The sequence below is a fragment of the Squalius cephalus genome (genome assembly GCF_949319135.1).
Source record: "Squalius cephalus genome assembly, chromosome: 18".
Taxonomy (NCBI): Eukaryota; Metazoa; Chordata; class Actinopteri; order Cypriniformes; family Leuciscidae; genus Squalius; species Squalius cephalus.
In genome coordinates, this window is record NC_137139.1 from 20,064,431 (window position 1) to 20,079,335 (window position 14,905).

General features: G+C 37.3%; 1 protein-coding gene across 8 annotated transcripts in view; it reads left to right on the forward strand.

Annotated features, from left to right (window-relative positions):
• rap1gapa (RAP1 GTPase activating protein a) overlaps nt 1-14,905 on the forward strand; it is a 74,082-nt gene that overhangs the window by 45,839 nt on the left and 13,338 nt on the right. For all 8 annotated transcript variants that reach the window (XM_079848703.1, XM_079848696.1, XM_079848697.1 and 5 more), the window contains 13 exons: nt 197-244; nt 685-723; nt 848-1,033; nt 2,240-2,343; nt 4,428-4,506; nt 4,727-4,780; nt 5,009-5,092; nt 6,045-6,145; nt 7,212-7,341; nt 9,632-9,787; nt 9,882-9,953; nt 11,476-11,562; nt 14,030-14,170. In XM_079848703.1, the coding sequence (XP_079704829.1) occupies nt 197-244; nt 685-723; nt 848-1,033; nt 2,240-2,343; nt 4,428-4,506; nt 4,727-4,780; nt 5,009-5,092; nt 6,045-6,145; nt 7,212-7,341; nt 9,632-9,787; nt 9,882-9,953; nt 11,476-11,562; nt 14,030-14,170 (1,281 nt within the window). The remainder of the gene's footprint in view (nt 1-196; nt 245-684; nt 724-847; nt 1,034-2,239; nt 2,344-4,427; nt 4,507-4,726; nt 4,781-5,008; nt 5,093-6,044; nt 6,146-7,211; nt 7,342-9,631; nt 9,788-9,881; nt 9,954-11,475; nt 11,563-14,029; nt 14,171-14,905) is intronic.

Below are 14,905 nucleotides of genomic sequence, written 5' to 3' on the forward strand. Positions count from 1 at the left end.
AATCCCATTGTGTCTTTCTTAAGATGTATATTCTTGTAATTTATAAACTGATATTTCCTTTTCTTTTTTAAAAGGCAGAAAAGTATGACCAGATTCCTCTTCCTGAGTAGATCTAACCAAAGTGTTATTTTTGCTTTCACACGTGGGCTGACAGGGCTGCTATAGGGCTGACAGATTCTCTCTTTTTATCTTTCAGAGCAACAGAATGGACGAGCAACGAAGCACTCTTCCTCCTCCTCTCAAAGTACGTTCACCTCACCGGCTCCCTTTTGTCCCTGTACACACGCACACTCACAATAATACAAAACACGTATTGTCTGAAGGCCACGGGCTGCTGTTTTATCTGCAGGCAGACGGCTTCAAATAGAAGAGCTGGTTATCAGTCAAGCTGGTGCATCTAGTTTTCAAAGACATCCGTAGCCCACTTTCCCTTGCACTAATGGAACTGCAATCAAATAAGATTAGCTGGTGCTGAGCAATATTCTCTGGCCTGAGGCCTCAGTGCCTGTAAAGAACCAAACCGATTGTACCATGTACAGTTAGTGAGTTATTTCTCTTAAATAAACCAGCAGATGAGCAAGCAGTGTATTTTTTGCTCCTTGGGTCATTGGAGTTTAAAAACGGTCTGTTGCAACTAAATGAATCCACTGCATAATTAATGTTTTGAACATCATTGTGTTACAGACTGAGGAAGACTACATTCCTTACCCCAGCGTCCATGAGGTAAACCAATTCAAAATAAAGAGCTGACTGAAATTGTTATTGCAGTCGTATTCTCAGTGGAATTTATTGTGGGCTTGCACGATTGACTGTCAACGTAATTGTTTTTCTTTGCCGTCTCTGTCAGGTTCTCGGCAGACAGAGTCCATTTCCCTTGATTCTGCTGCCCCAGTTTGGGGGTTATTGGATCGAAGGGACCAATCACGAGCTGAGCAATGGGATTGACCCGGAGCAGCTCCTGTCTCCCACCTCACGTTTCAAACTGGAGTGCAACAACACTGCTAAGATCTACAGGAAACATTTCCTGGGCAAAGTAAGGATTTATTTAAACAAAGTAATAGTTCAGCCAAAAGTGGTTAATCATGTCATCATTTACTCACCTTCATGTCAGTAGAAAACTGTAATGACTTTCTTTCTTGCATGGAACACAAGAAGTGAATTTTCTAATTAAAATAAAAATGCAAAAAATATCTGTCATAAAATAGTCCATTCATGTATTATATTTCCATATGCACTATATGTTTCAGGCACTATAAGTTTGCACTAAAGACATTTGATAGCTTTGTGAGAGGAACAGCCAAAAATGAATAATTATTAATAAGTCATTATTAACTGCAAATCTGCCCTAGCTCTACTCGGCATGTTTTTGAGGGTGTTTACACTTGGCAGTTTTGGTTTGATGAAAAGAAACTCTGGTGTGATTGCTCTGTTAGTGCGGCTCATTTGAATAAATGTGAATGTTTCAATCCGAACCCTGGTGCGCACCAAACGAGCGGAACGAGACCCACCTTTTCAGGGAGTATTGTTCCGCTTCCAAGCGAACTTTGGTGCGGTTCGGCTGTAATATGAATGCAAAATGGACCACAGACATTTACACGTTTTATCTCAACTGGTAAAAATAGCATCAAAGGTACGCAGATACAACGACTGCATTTAACCCGGCAAACAGCATAGGTTTGGATTTTCCTTTGCAAAATATACGTCATCAAAGCTGTTTTTTGTTTTATATTTTGAGGGTCAGTGTTGAAAATGACAGTGTGAATGCTAAGCGTACCAGGACTATCATTTTCTTTTTTTTTTGGTCCAGGCCAAAAAAAATCAAATTAACAACTTATATTTCTTTTTTTTTATCACACAACTCGTGTGACTTCAGAAGACTTTGAATATAGCTCACAAAATTAGTGTCGAAAATGCATAGAAAAGCTAAGCATTCAGAATGGAACCACTCATCTATCATTTGAATAAGTTTCAATGATATAATTGTTAGCAAATGTAACCTAATTACATAGAGCAATGTGACACTGCAGCAGCCAGACATAATGAAGATTTATTAGGTTTAGCTTCAATGGGCGTAATGTATTCACATCTAATATCCATTATAAATTAGACTAATGTGCATAAAGAAGTGGTCGGTTAGCCCTTAGGTTTGTGGGGGAGTGTTGAGACTAAAAACTGAGATGAGTTTGCAAGTGTGAAGATGAATGAACGCTCACAGCTTCGCCTTCTGCTCCTTCATTAGGAACACTTTAATTATTATACAGTGGACAGTGCCCTGGGCCATCTGGTGTTCTCCATGAAATATGATGTTATCGGGGACCAAGAGCATCTCCGTCTCATGCTCAGGTATGACCTTTTCCTTTCCTCTTTTTTGTTCTCCATCCATTCTAGATTGCTTCTCCCGTCCCTCAAATCACTCACGTTTCTCCTGGCCTCATGTCCTGCCAAATGTCTTTATCGTGCGGATGAGGAGGGGCTAATGAAGGGCTTAGTTTCTGGCACAGCTCCACTACTTTGTTTTGAACTTTGGCTTTTACTGTGGACATTAAAAAGAACACACTGATATCTATTCCTTGACAACAACTGTGAATGTTTCCTGGGACCCACAATAAAACCTCTTTTCTCGCAGATTAAACAGGCCAAATGTACACGCCACCCTCATTTCCGCATTAGGCACCAGATGGACAATATAGGCCAATGTGTGTGGGTTGAGGGATGGCAGCAGGATGTTCTTGTTATCAAATCCATGTGACACATTTAATGATGCCACAATGACACTGAGTTTGGAGCGGTTAATAAGTGTTACTGTTGTAGGTCTGGGCTGTGTTGTGCTTTAATATCATTAGAAGCTGTGTTTTTGAACTGCCAGGGAAAACAAGAAATAGTTTTTTTTCTTGCTTTATAAACCTCACAAAATGATGCTTTATTTCATGCATAATACAAGAACAAACAATTTGTTAATGGGATAAAAATATATATATTTAATTAATTTAATTAATAAATTATATATACATGAAAACGTGTTATTTTATGCAAAATTTGATTTTCAAATAAATGTGTCTTTTTACATTTAAGTTTTGCTATTTATGCCTAAAACAGTGTCAGTGTGGTAAGAAAAGTAAATTATACATATATACACTACACAGTCAAACACAAAATTATTCAGACACCATATAGTTTTTGATATTTTTTTTACTAGTGGGTGCCATTAGATGGCGGCAAAAATTATCTTTATGAGTGAGTCAGTCAGTAGTGAAGACTTTTACGTTGAAAGGACTCAAACTTGTGAACATGGAAAAGCTAGACGCAACTGACAAATGACTAGGGCACGGGAAAACCCCTTAACTGTTAAAAGGACAAGATATTGCAGCGGACATTCGAACAGATTTTTTTTTATTATGAATATAGGACTGACCTTAAGGAAAATGCTATGTATACTGTCAATGCAGGTACACTTGCTTACTCGATCTCTCACAAACAATACTCTAGCGTCAATGAATAATAGGCTATCAATGAGATCAAACATATGTTTAAGTTGCTAAGAGTGGTTGCTAGGGGTGTTGTGTAGTGATACATAGAACCGTTGGGTAAAGCGGTCATAGCTGTGTTTTATTGTGAATAAAACACAGCTATTGACCAATCAGAATCAAGGATTGGAACTAACCGTTTTATATATATATATATATATATATATATATATATATATTGCTCACCAGCCACTGTGGCTAGTGATTTCCCAAAGTTACTACAGTCCACAGTCCACTGCCATATAGATTTTTTTAATATTATCTCATAATTTGCCAGCAAGTATATTAGGCTGTTGTCACTTTAAGACCTGACGGACGGATCCATTATACTGTTACACGCATTTTCTTTCTCAACTGTTTACATTCACTTAAAACATAACTGACTGTGTTTACGAGAATGCTGGCCAATACCTGCATTTTGACATTATTTTGTGTGTATCTGACTGTTTAAGCGCAATAAGCAGCGAAAAATAACTCAATTTACTACTGAGAGGCTGCTTTACGTGCGTGCACTTTGGGTATGAGCACAAAATTTGCGGTAATGAGTAAAATTATGTACAATACGGCGCAACCACACGGCGATTCATATTCATCCGGAGCAAATGAAAAATTTGAGTGAGGGGAGGCGGGTTTGTGTGTCAACTCGCTGTCGGAGAGATTCATGAGAGAGCGAGAAAGCGCAGCTGGTATCTGTTATCTATTCTGTGGAAAATTAGTATTGGAAGCATTTTAGATAGGCTATTTCAGTATCAAAAAAATCTATATTTTTGACAACACTACATTGCACTTTATTATTTCAGATGCCTTTTTTAAAGACTACAATTGAAAACTGTATTTTTATAAAATGTGTGTATATTGCAGTGTTTATCTTGAATCTTATGTTGTCTTTCTTTTTTTTTACAGAACAAAAATGAAAACGTATCACGATGTGATTCCAATATCTTGTCTAACCGAATTCCCCAACATTGTCCAGATGGCCAAGGTGAGAGTGAATCATGCGAGGAGGGGGTGAAGGGGTCAGCACTATTGTTTTCATGCCCTCCAATTCATCACACTTCTCTCTGAGACACATGACTGATTGTCTCACTCCCCCATGAGTCTGTTCTGTCCTGCCTGGACAGATGACCATAGTGTTCACTTTTTGCAAGATCAAATGAGAATGAGGAGAATCAATATGTGCTTTGTCTTTTCGTTATTATCAGCTTGTCTGTGAAGAGGTGAACGTGGACCGCTTTTTCCCAGTGCTTTACCCAAAGGTACGCAACCCTACATCTTTGTATGACCCATCTGCAGCATAGTGATAAGCTTTATACACCAATGCATGATCCCGAATCATTTGTCCTGGTTAATTTAAGTGTGGCAATGGGAAATACGCTAGTTTCAGCAGAAGTGTTGCTCTGCGTCTCTCAAGGGTTTGCAGTGTTGACAGAGCGGTACCTAAAGGGCACTTAACTTACTATTTAAATCATCTACCCCTCCCGCAGGCCTCCAGACTCATTGTCACATTCGACGAACACGTCATAAGCAACAACTTCAAGTTTGGAGTCATTTATCAGAAGTTTGGACAGGTGAGTCGCATGGGAAGCCTCATCTCCGTTTGCTCCTGTCATTTAGCAGATGCACAGAGATTAATGGTTGCTGTAACTCACCTTCATAATTCATCTTTATTTAGAACACCACCTTTGAAAATTGATGTTTTGAATCAAACATCTAACAAAGTAGTCCTTCCTCCCCTCGACCTCACAATGGCTCCTCTGCTTAGACAACAATCAAACCATTGTCTTCATTTGTCTTGTATTAAAATCATAAGGCTATTGTTCCCAGAGAAGAGCTTTGATTACATTAGGACAGTCATTGACCTTTAAGGCCGCAGAGAGGAGCCGAGAGAGAGCGAGAGGTACTTAAGAGGTTCTTCGAGGAGGCTTGCCAGCAACCCTTAGCGTATTAGCATCAGAACGGAGGCCTGACTAGCCTCTTCATCTCACAGATCGATGTGTTTACATACTCAACCTTTCCAGTGTGTGCAGCAAGAACACCAAGGCCTTTGATGGGATGTGCTCATGTTCGAAATGCACCTTATGGATCATCAGCCCTCAAATCTTCCGCTTGCCCTTATTTGACTCTAAGTGGGAGACTATGTTTATTCAGAGGAACAATTAGCATTTGCATCAAGCTAATTGACCCATGATGAGCCATTTAGGTTTGCTAATTTTAGAGTTTGCTTTTGTCCTCATCAAGATGGTCTTGCTTTTTTGTTTGTGGGTTCATTTCATTTGGGTTTTGTTGAATGTCAGGCTTTGTGCTGTTACATTATGTGGTCTTGCTATTGTGATTTGGGATATCTGAAAGGCTGAATTACTTTATTTTGTTCTGTAATTGAAGTTATGATAATGCATGAAGCTTCTTTGTTGCATAGACCTCAACAGAACCATTGTGCCTGGTGGGTGTCTACTGCCAAGGGTACTTAAGTACAAATGTTTGCTTGAATCTTATCAGCATCATGTGTTTTTATCTGTGTAGACCTCAGAGGAGGAGTTGTTTGGGAATAACGAGGAGGGTCCTGCTTTGGTGGAGTTTTTAGAGTTTCTGGGACAGAAAATCGAGCTCCATGACTTCAAAGGGTAACACTTATAAACAGAACGCTCTTACTCTCTCTCAGTACGGCACGAGCGAAATGTAGATGCACTAGATGAAATAACTGCATGCATTAATTAAAATAGAAGCTTTGGATGTTGGAGTTAAAAGTGCGCATCTGAGGAGAGATTTCACAAAGAATAAATTACACTTGCTTTTAGAGTTGTTTATTTGCACTTGCTTGACCCCCAAATCACACAAAATATCTACCTACAATTTGCAGTGTTTATGCTTTGAAAAAGAAAGTAACTTAAAATTCTTATGGTGCTTTGTCTGCATATTTAGTGCCTGATTAAACTGGATTGCTGCAAATAATTGAAATAAAGCTAAAATAAAATGCAGCATAAATATTATACTATAATATAAATACTGTATGAAAAATTGAAACTTAAAAAAAGGTTAAGATCTGAAAACGAATAATAAATTAAAGCTAAATAGAAATGTTTAAAGAAAAACAAAAACTAACAAAAATGACAAAAGCACATAACAGTTAATAAAACATTACTGAAAATAAAAACGAACTCAAAATATTAATAAATAACTAATAGTACTAATAATATACAATAGTATATAAATAATACTAAAACAACACTGTAAAGAACTAAATAAAATAATTTACAATAATAATAAAGGAATATTAATTTAATAAATGTATTCATTATTATTTATTAATTAAAATTAAAATGCAAACGAATCACTTAAATTGTCTGATTTAATTAAAAAAAAATATATATACTGAAATTTAACAACAAATAACACAATAATATAAATCTTTTAAAATTGACAAATAAATAGACATATCAAAAACAAGTCGCTTTTCTCTATCGTTTATCCTTCAAATAATTTTATTCCTTAATTTTATTTGGCTCCTCCATATATTGCCATAAAATACCATTTAGTGAGTTCGTCCATGAGCGTTCTTTTTGTAACCTTTATGAATACAGTATATCCCTATTATAAAGGATACTAAATCTTGGATGTGATTTTTAATGCTAATGCTAATGCTAAAATTCATGTCTTGTCTGCAAAACCTCTGTATATGTTTCCTTCTAGGTTTCGTGGAGGGTTGGACGTGACACATGGACAGACAGGCTCTGAGTCTGTGTACCACAATTTCCACAACAAGGAGATCATGTTCCATGTGTCAACTAAACTGCCTTACACAGAGGGCGATACACAGCAGGTACTCACCATCGCACCAAGCTGTGGGTTAACTCATATCACATGTGCTTTCCTTGTTATTATTACACGGCTCTGTGGAATACGTGATTCTGATTGGTCAATCGCGCCATCCAGCGGTATGTTATTCCTTGATAACAACCACTGAAAACAGATAACACAGGCTCATCTGGGTTACTGAAGTCAGCAGCGCTATACGCTTGCTAGGAACAGTTTTTTTTCATGGAAGTTTTGCATTTGGTGAGCTAATAAAAAATTAAAACTCAATCAAGTCAATATTTTGTGTACAGTTATTTAATTACGTCATCCAGTATCGTGGACTCGCTCTCTCTTGTTTCATACAAACGCAGATGCTGCCATTTTGCGACGATTGTTTTGTACACTGTTGAATTATAAGATACAAACAGGTACGAATTTAAAACAGTTTCATCTCAAATCAATATCTCTTATCCCCATAATTATTTATGTGGCAAAATGCTGTGTAAAAAGTGGTATGACTGTACCGGATCCCTTAAATGTCCGTCTAGTTTGAACTTGCAGCGCTAGCAACTGCTCTCTCCACGGAAGTGTTGCGTTTAAAGACCTAATAAATTATTTAGACTCAGATCAATATTTCGTGTCTAATTATTTACTTATGTGGCAAGCAGCCGTGTAATAAGCGGGATAATGTACATCTAGCCGGTTGTTATCTCAGAATATCTCAAGATCTGATCTCCCTGTCTGTGTTTATTCTGAGTTAACAACCGGCTGGATGTACATTATCCCTTTCTTAGAACCTTCAATCAGTACAAATGTTGTAAGCATTAGTATGACAAAATATAATCAGTTGTCCCTAATGATCCATCTCTGTAGATACTATTCTGATGTAAAATAAAATAAAAAAACAAGCCACATAGGTATAAGCCATCTGGATGGACAGGAGGGGTGAAATCCATTCCAATATGCTGTTTCCTGCAGCCACACTCTGCTGATGTGCTGGCAGATGACTGTTGACTCATAAAGTGACCTTTATTCTGCACCTTCACTGGCAGTGCTTCTCCCTCAGAGGAAGAGTGTTTTTAGAGCTTACTCCTCAGGGAATCTTCTGCATTTAGAACACATGAACGGAGCTCCTCTCTCTCTCTCTCTCTCTTGCTGTCATGTGTGCACACACTCTGCAGTGATTGGAGGTTGACAGCAGATCAAGTTGGTGAACTGATGTCCATGTTTAAATGAGCGGCAACAACCTCTGTGTTTGTCCTTGCCAGCCATCTGTTGTGACATGTTGTGAAAAACAACTTCAGCACATGGCATCATTGACACATAAATTCAACCTTCAAAATGAATTGGATTTATCATGAGATGTCAGCCCGAAGAGCATTTAACGGCACTCATCGCAACTGTGGTTTTGTTTACCACATCAAATACCTATGTTTGGACTGGCTCATTTCATTCCTACGCATTAAAGTATGACATGTTGAGCTACATTGTCAATATATTCATGTATAAAATATGTACAGGCTATGCACAATGTAGCACACATTTGAGTGCCTTATTGATTTTATATATAATAGATATTGCATAATAAAAGTTTTAAAAACACATGTTTTCATTAAAACTGTATTTATCATTTATGTGCTACTATTCTTTAAAATTTGTGTTCTTTCAAAAGTTTGGGCTCAGTATGACTTCTTTTTTCCAAATATGTTAATACTTTTTTTCAGCAAATACACATTAAATTGGTCAAAAGTTGAAGATATTTATATTCTATTTCAAATAAATTTCTATTGACCAAAGAATCCTTGAACAAATGTATCACAGTTGTCTTAAGCAGCACAACTGTTTTCAACGTTGATTATAATATGTTTTTTTAACATAAAATTAGCATATTGATTTCTGAAGGATCATGTGACAATTCACAGGAATAAATAACATTTTAAAGTATATTCAAATAGAAAACAGCTATTTTAAAATGTAATAATGTAGTGATATTTCACAATATTACTTTTTAACTGTAGTGTAGGTTTGTTAAAGGTTAACTGTTGGCCTTTATGATGATGAATAGGTGTTTTGCATCATACATTACTATATTGTGTATTTTAGCTGCAACACTGTATTGACCAATCAGCATCCAGGTCCCATTTTTGAATTATTCTTTGACTTGAAAGCTGCTAATCCATTACAAATTTTCCAAATGAATTCCCACTCTAACAACTGTTTAGTATTTGAGTTTGCATACATGTTAAAAGTGCAGTTACATGAGGAGATTTTAAATGAAGGATTATGAAAATAAACTCTCTTGTGTCCTGTTATAGCTGCAGAGGAAGAGGCATATAGGGAATGACATCGTGGCCATCGTGTTTCAAGAGGAGAGCACTCCATTTGTGCCAGACATGATTGCTTCCAACTTCCTGCATGCCTATGTAGTGGTGCAAGTGGAAAATGCCTGTTCTGACAACGTCCTCTACAAAGTACTGTACATCATCACAGTTTTACTGCAATCTAGAGCTTCTATAACACTTCCCTGTGAGTCGTTAAATGATACACATATTTGTCATTCTCCAGGTTTCGGTAACTGCGCGAGATGACGTCCCATTCTTCGGACCACCCCTTCCCAACCCAGCCATTTTTAAGAAGGTGAGTTGATTAATCTAATTTAGATGCATTGCACTAGCAACATCAAGTCATGGGTTCAGTTCTTAAGGAATGCATTGATTAAATATATACAGTACTTAAAATGCTCTTTAAAGCCTGGAACACACCAAGCCGACGCCGACGAACTAGCGCTGATGAAAGCCGACTGTGTTGTCGCCTCACATTGGGGTAAAAAGCTGCACTTGAACACACCGAGAGAACTACAGCCGACTGTCAGCTAAAATGTGTATTCTGTGCCTGCGTGTAAATGAGACAACTGTCTATTTCTGCAGATATATTTGTCTATATTCGTCATTCAAAAAGGGAAACCAACGCTGCAGGCTGCAGATACACAAACCGTAAACAAAGCTGTGCGTGCTTATCGTTTTGAATATCAATCTTGCAAAACACTTTCTTTATTCCACTCCGCTCATGTTAATATTGAAATATTCGCCAAGGAACACTCAGGTAAGATGACGTAGCATTAGAACAGCCTTTTTTCTGTACCGTTTTGACTTCTTTGCTCGCTGTTTTGCTCGTTCACTAAGCTGAACAGCCAATTAGAGTTCTCTCTCTCACCGACGTCAACATGTCGAATCGGCCGAAAAAAAGCAGACGAGGACCAATTTCAGCCGACGGTGCGGAACACACTGAGAAAACAGTGTGACGACCGTCGGCTTGGTGTGTTCCAGGCTTCTTAAGCCTGGAACACACCAAGCCGACGGTCGTCACAAATAGGCATTTGGAAGGAAAAAGTATCTGCCAAATACTACACTGCCTTTCAAAAGTTTGGGGTCTGTTAGATTGTTTTAAATGTTTTTGAAATAAATATCTTATGCTCTCCAAGGCTGCATTTATTTTGTCAAAATACTATAAAACAATAATATTGTGAAATATAATTTAAAGTAACTGTTGTCTGTTTTAATATATTTTGAAATGTCATTTATTCCTGTGTTGGCAAAGCTGATTTTTTTTTTTTTTTTTTTTTTTTTGCATCATTACTCCAGTCTTCACTGTCACATGATCCTTCAGAAATCATTCTAATATGCTGATTTGCTGCAAATAAGAAACATTTAGTATTATTATCAATGTTGAAAATAGTTTCAACTAATATTTTTAGTCTTACTTGCTCACAGCAGAGTGTTGTGTATGTACTGACAGTAGCTAGAACCGTACTTGCTCTGCGGCAGCAATAACAGATTCATTCCACCAAGACCAAACATATCAACATTGTCATAGCCATTACCATGCCAAACACTCCGAGAGTTGTCATGACTGAAATAATTGCATATATATGTGTGTGTGTGTGTACTGTAGTATATATATATAGTATATATATATATGTAACAGTCTTTATTGTCACCTATGAAGAATTTAATGCATCCTTGGTGAAGAATATAATAATAAAATAAAGAAACTGACCCCAAGCTTTGGAATAGTATTGTACAGTATGTAATGAAAAAAACAAAACACTAATTGTCTTTCTCTCATTTGTTCTCCTCCTACATCATTCTTCCTCTTACAGGGTCCAGAATTTCATGAATTCTTGCTTTCCAAGCTGATCAATGCTGAATACGCTTGTTACAAAGCTGAAAAATTTGCCAAATTAGAGGTGAGTGACTGTAAGATGTCAGAAATCAGTGCTCATATAGTCATCACAAGAAAGACATGTTCCTGGATCAAAATCTTTTGTTGATCCTAGAACAATAATCCTGTCCAAAAACATAGTCCTAAAATCAGCGGGAAATGATTGGTGAAGAAAAATGGTGAAGAAACTTGACATTAAAGTGCCCCTATTGTGCTTATTTTAAAAGCTATTTGTTTTGGAGGTCTTCTACAACAGTTTTACATGCATCAAAAAACACTTTCATTTTCTCATAATATACTTTGCACATCACCACATTTTTCAGTGATTCTCAAACAACTCGACAGATTAACTCAATTTCAGCTCAGAAGGCTTCCTCAGTCTTCCGCGATTGTACACTCTTTAAAGACAGTAACGATGGCGTCGATTTTACCATATAAATTCAAGCGCGAGTCCGATGATGAAACATTGAAAGAACTAGTTATTCAACCCGAACCTCCAACGCAAGGACGACTCGAGCAGGACGTTTCTCAGTGATACACTACTCAGTTTGAGGTACATTATGAGATGTTGCAACTGTAATTCATCAGCGTCAGCATTAACAAGTGTGATCCATCAACAAACTGATTTGTATATTTCAAATTTATTGCGGTACACATGAATGAATGAATGAATGAGGCATTTATATAGCGCTTTCATATGTACTACTGTACACCCAAAGCGCTTTACATTCATATCAGGGAATCTCTCCTCAACCACCACCAGTGTGCAGCATCCACCACCAGTGTGCAGCATAACAGAATCAATAACAGTGTTAGCCAAGTTCTAACATGAATGATTGATGTAACATTAAAGTTTGCAAAACAAATCTTGCTCCATCCTCTATCTTTACTCAAAGTAGTAAGAACGACAGACAATCTGCATTAATAGACAGTTTTAGGTAATAGTGGCCCACAGCTGATCAGCAGAAGTATTTCAGTAAGACAGTAATAACGTGAGTTACACAATATAAAACACAAAACGAAGTTTTGAACACCCGGTAGAAATTATATACATCAATAATTAATTATTCATACTTACAAGTTGTGATTCTGAGGAGCAAGCTGGTCAAAAAAAACGAAGTACTGACTCATCTTTCAAGAGCAAGCGTTCTGCGAATCCCGCATTGAACTCCGAGCAGTCATCAGTAAAATGAGGTGCTTGAGGGCGGGTCAAGTTGTTCGTGGGTGGACAACATACAACATAGGCTGGCGTTATGCAAATGTCTTATCTAGTGATGTATAATCGTAAAGCATTGGGATTCAAATTACAGATGACTCGTACAGGTGGTTCAGAGTCGATTCTTTCTTTTGGGAGACAATAACTTTGTTTATGGTGCACTTTCGACTTTCCAACTTTGCAGAACTTTTACATTTACAAACAGCTATTACACACTGCATGAAAGGGAATATTCGAAAAAACCATAATTGGGGTACGTTAAAGGAGAACTCCGGTCAATTTTAACATTGAGCTCATTTTTTTGTAACTTTGGAGTGCTGTCAGTACAGAGAACAACGACAAAAATCAGTGTTGCCTACACCGTGTTATCCTCTTTTTAAAATTTGCACCCTGTTGACTTCAATGGGGCAAGTTTTAAACCTGCTTTTAGCCTCTTAACATCCTTGATGTGTCATTACAAGTGCCCAGCCATGTGAGTGATTCCTTCAGAGTGAACACGGTGAATCTGACTGCAGTAGATGTGAAAGATATGAATAAAAATGATATTTATTTAGCCAGCGCTCATACCTGTATTTACATCCTGTTTTCGGTCAAAGTCCATAGTAATCGATTGTCGAGTTCACGCGCATTGGTTTAGTACCTATGATCACGCGGGTGAACTCGACAATCAGTTACTATGGACTTTGACCGAAAACAGGATGTAAATAAATTTTTATTCATATCTTTCACATCTACTGCAGTCAGATTGACCCGCGTTCACTCCGAAGGAATCACTCACATGGCTGGGCACTTGTAATGACACATCAAGGATGTTAAGAGGCTAAAAGCAGATTTAAAACTTGCCCCATTGAAGTCAACAGGGTGCAAATTTTAAAAAGAGGATAACACGGTGTAGGCAACACCGATTTTTGTCGTTGTTCTCTGTATTGACAGCACTCCAAATGTACAAAAAAATGAGCTCAGTGTTAAAATTGACCGGAGTTCTCCTTTAACTTTAAACCTATCCCTTAAATCTGATTGGTTGATTGGAATGTTGTTTCAGGATCAAAAAGGATGTTGATCCAGTAACGTTTTACTTCACATTCACTCATAGAGCAAGACACATGCAACACCAAGTTAATGGGTTAAATTCCCAGGAAAATGTGATGTTGATAAAGTGTATACCTTGAATGTATTTTAAGATATATACAGCATAATGATATATGCAGCATTAAACAAAACATCTAACATTCATTTACTATTTATATTCAAATACAATAACCCTTTTTGTTCCTAGGAGCGCACCCGGTCTGCCCTGCTGGAGACGCTGTATGAGGAGCTGCACATCAACAGTCAGGCCATGATGGGGTTGGGAGGAGAGGAGGATAAACTGGAGAATGGAGGAGGAGGGGGAGGGGGCTTCTTTGAATCTTTCAAGGTAATCCACGAGGACACCGGGCTCTGAGGGTCTCTGTGAGGGCACTTACTGTACATCCAGAATAGAGGAGGATGGGGATGTTTGTGAAGCATTACTGTGGCTTGTGTGTGAATGGTGAACGTGGTGTATTCTGGTTGTTTTACAGTCATGTTAGCACTCATGAATCTTTAAAGGACGTGAGATGAGTCGTTCGTTCAGATTGTCTTTTTTAATCTTGCTGCTGTTGTTCTAAATGAACGGTAGCATTTCTTTTCTCTCTTGGGATTTAGATGGTGCCACCTTTATGAGCTGCCAAGTGATGTATCCAATGCTACCTAAATTAAATCACTCATTACCATAATTTACACTAATTAGTCCTATTAGCACATTGTTGAACATAGATACACTCACGAGAATTATCTTGGGCTCTACTCTATTTTGCTTCCTAAAATACTTGCAAATGCAAATTAATCAGTAGTACATGATTAATCATATCGTACACAGATATTTTCCTGTAAAATGTAGATTTATGCGTGATGAGTGTATAGTAGTGTTATTTTAGTATCATTGAGATTTTTTGAATATATTTTGAATAAGATTTTATTTTTGTATTTTCTGTTGTCATTTTAATTTTAGTTAAAGTTTTTAAATTGTGTCGTATGTCTGTATAGTTTTGTATAATTTTTTTTTATTTCAGTTTTAGTACATAAATGAAAATGAGAAATGTTGCTTTGGCAACTAGCTGAAATAAAATAT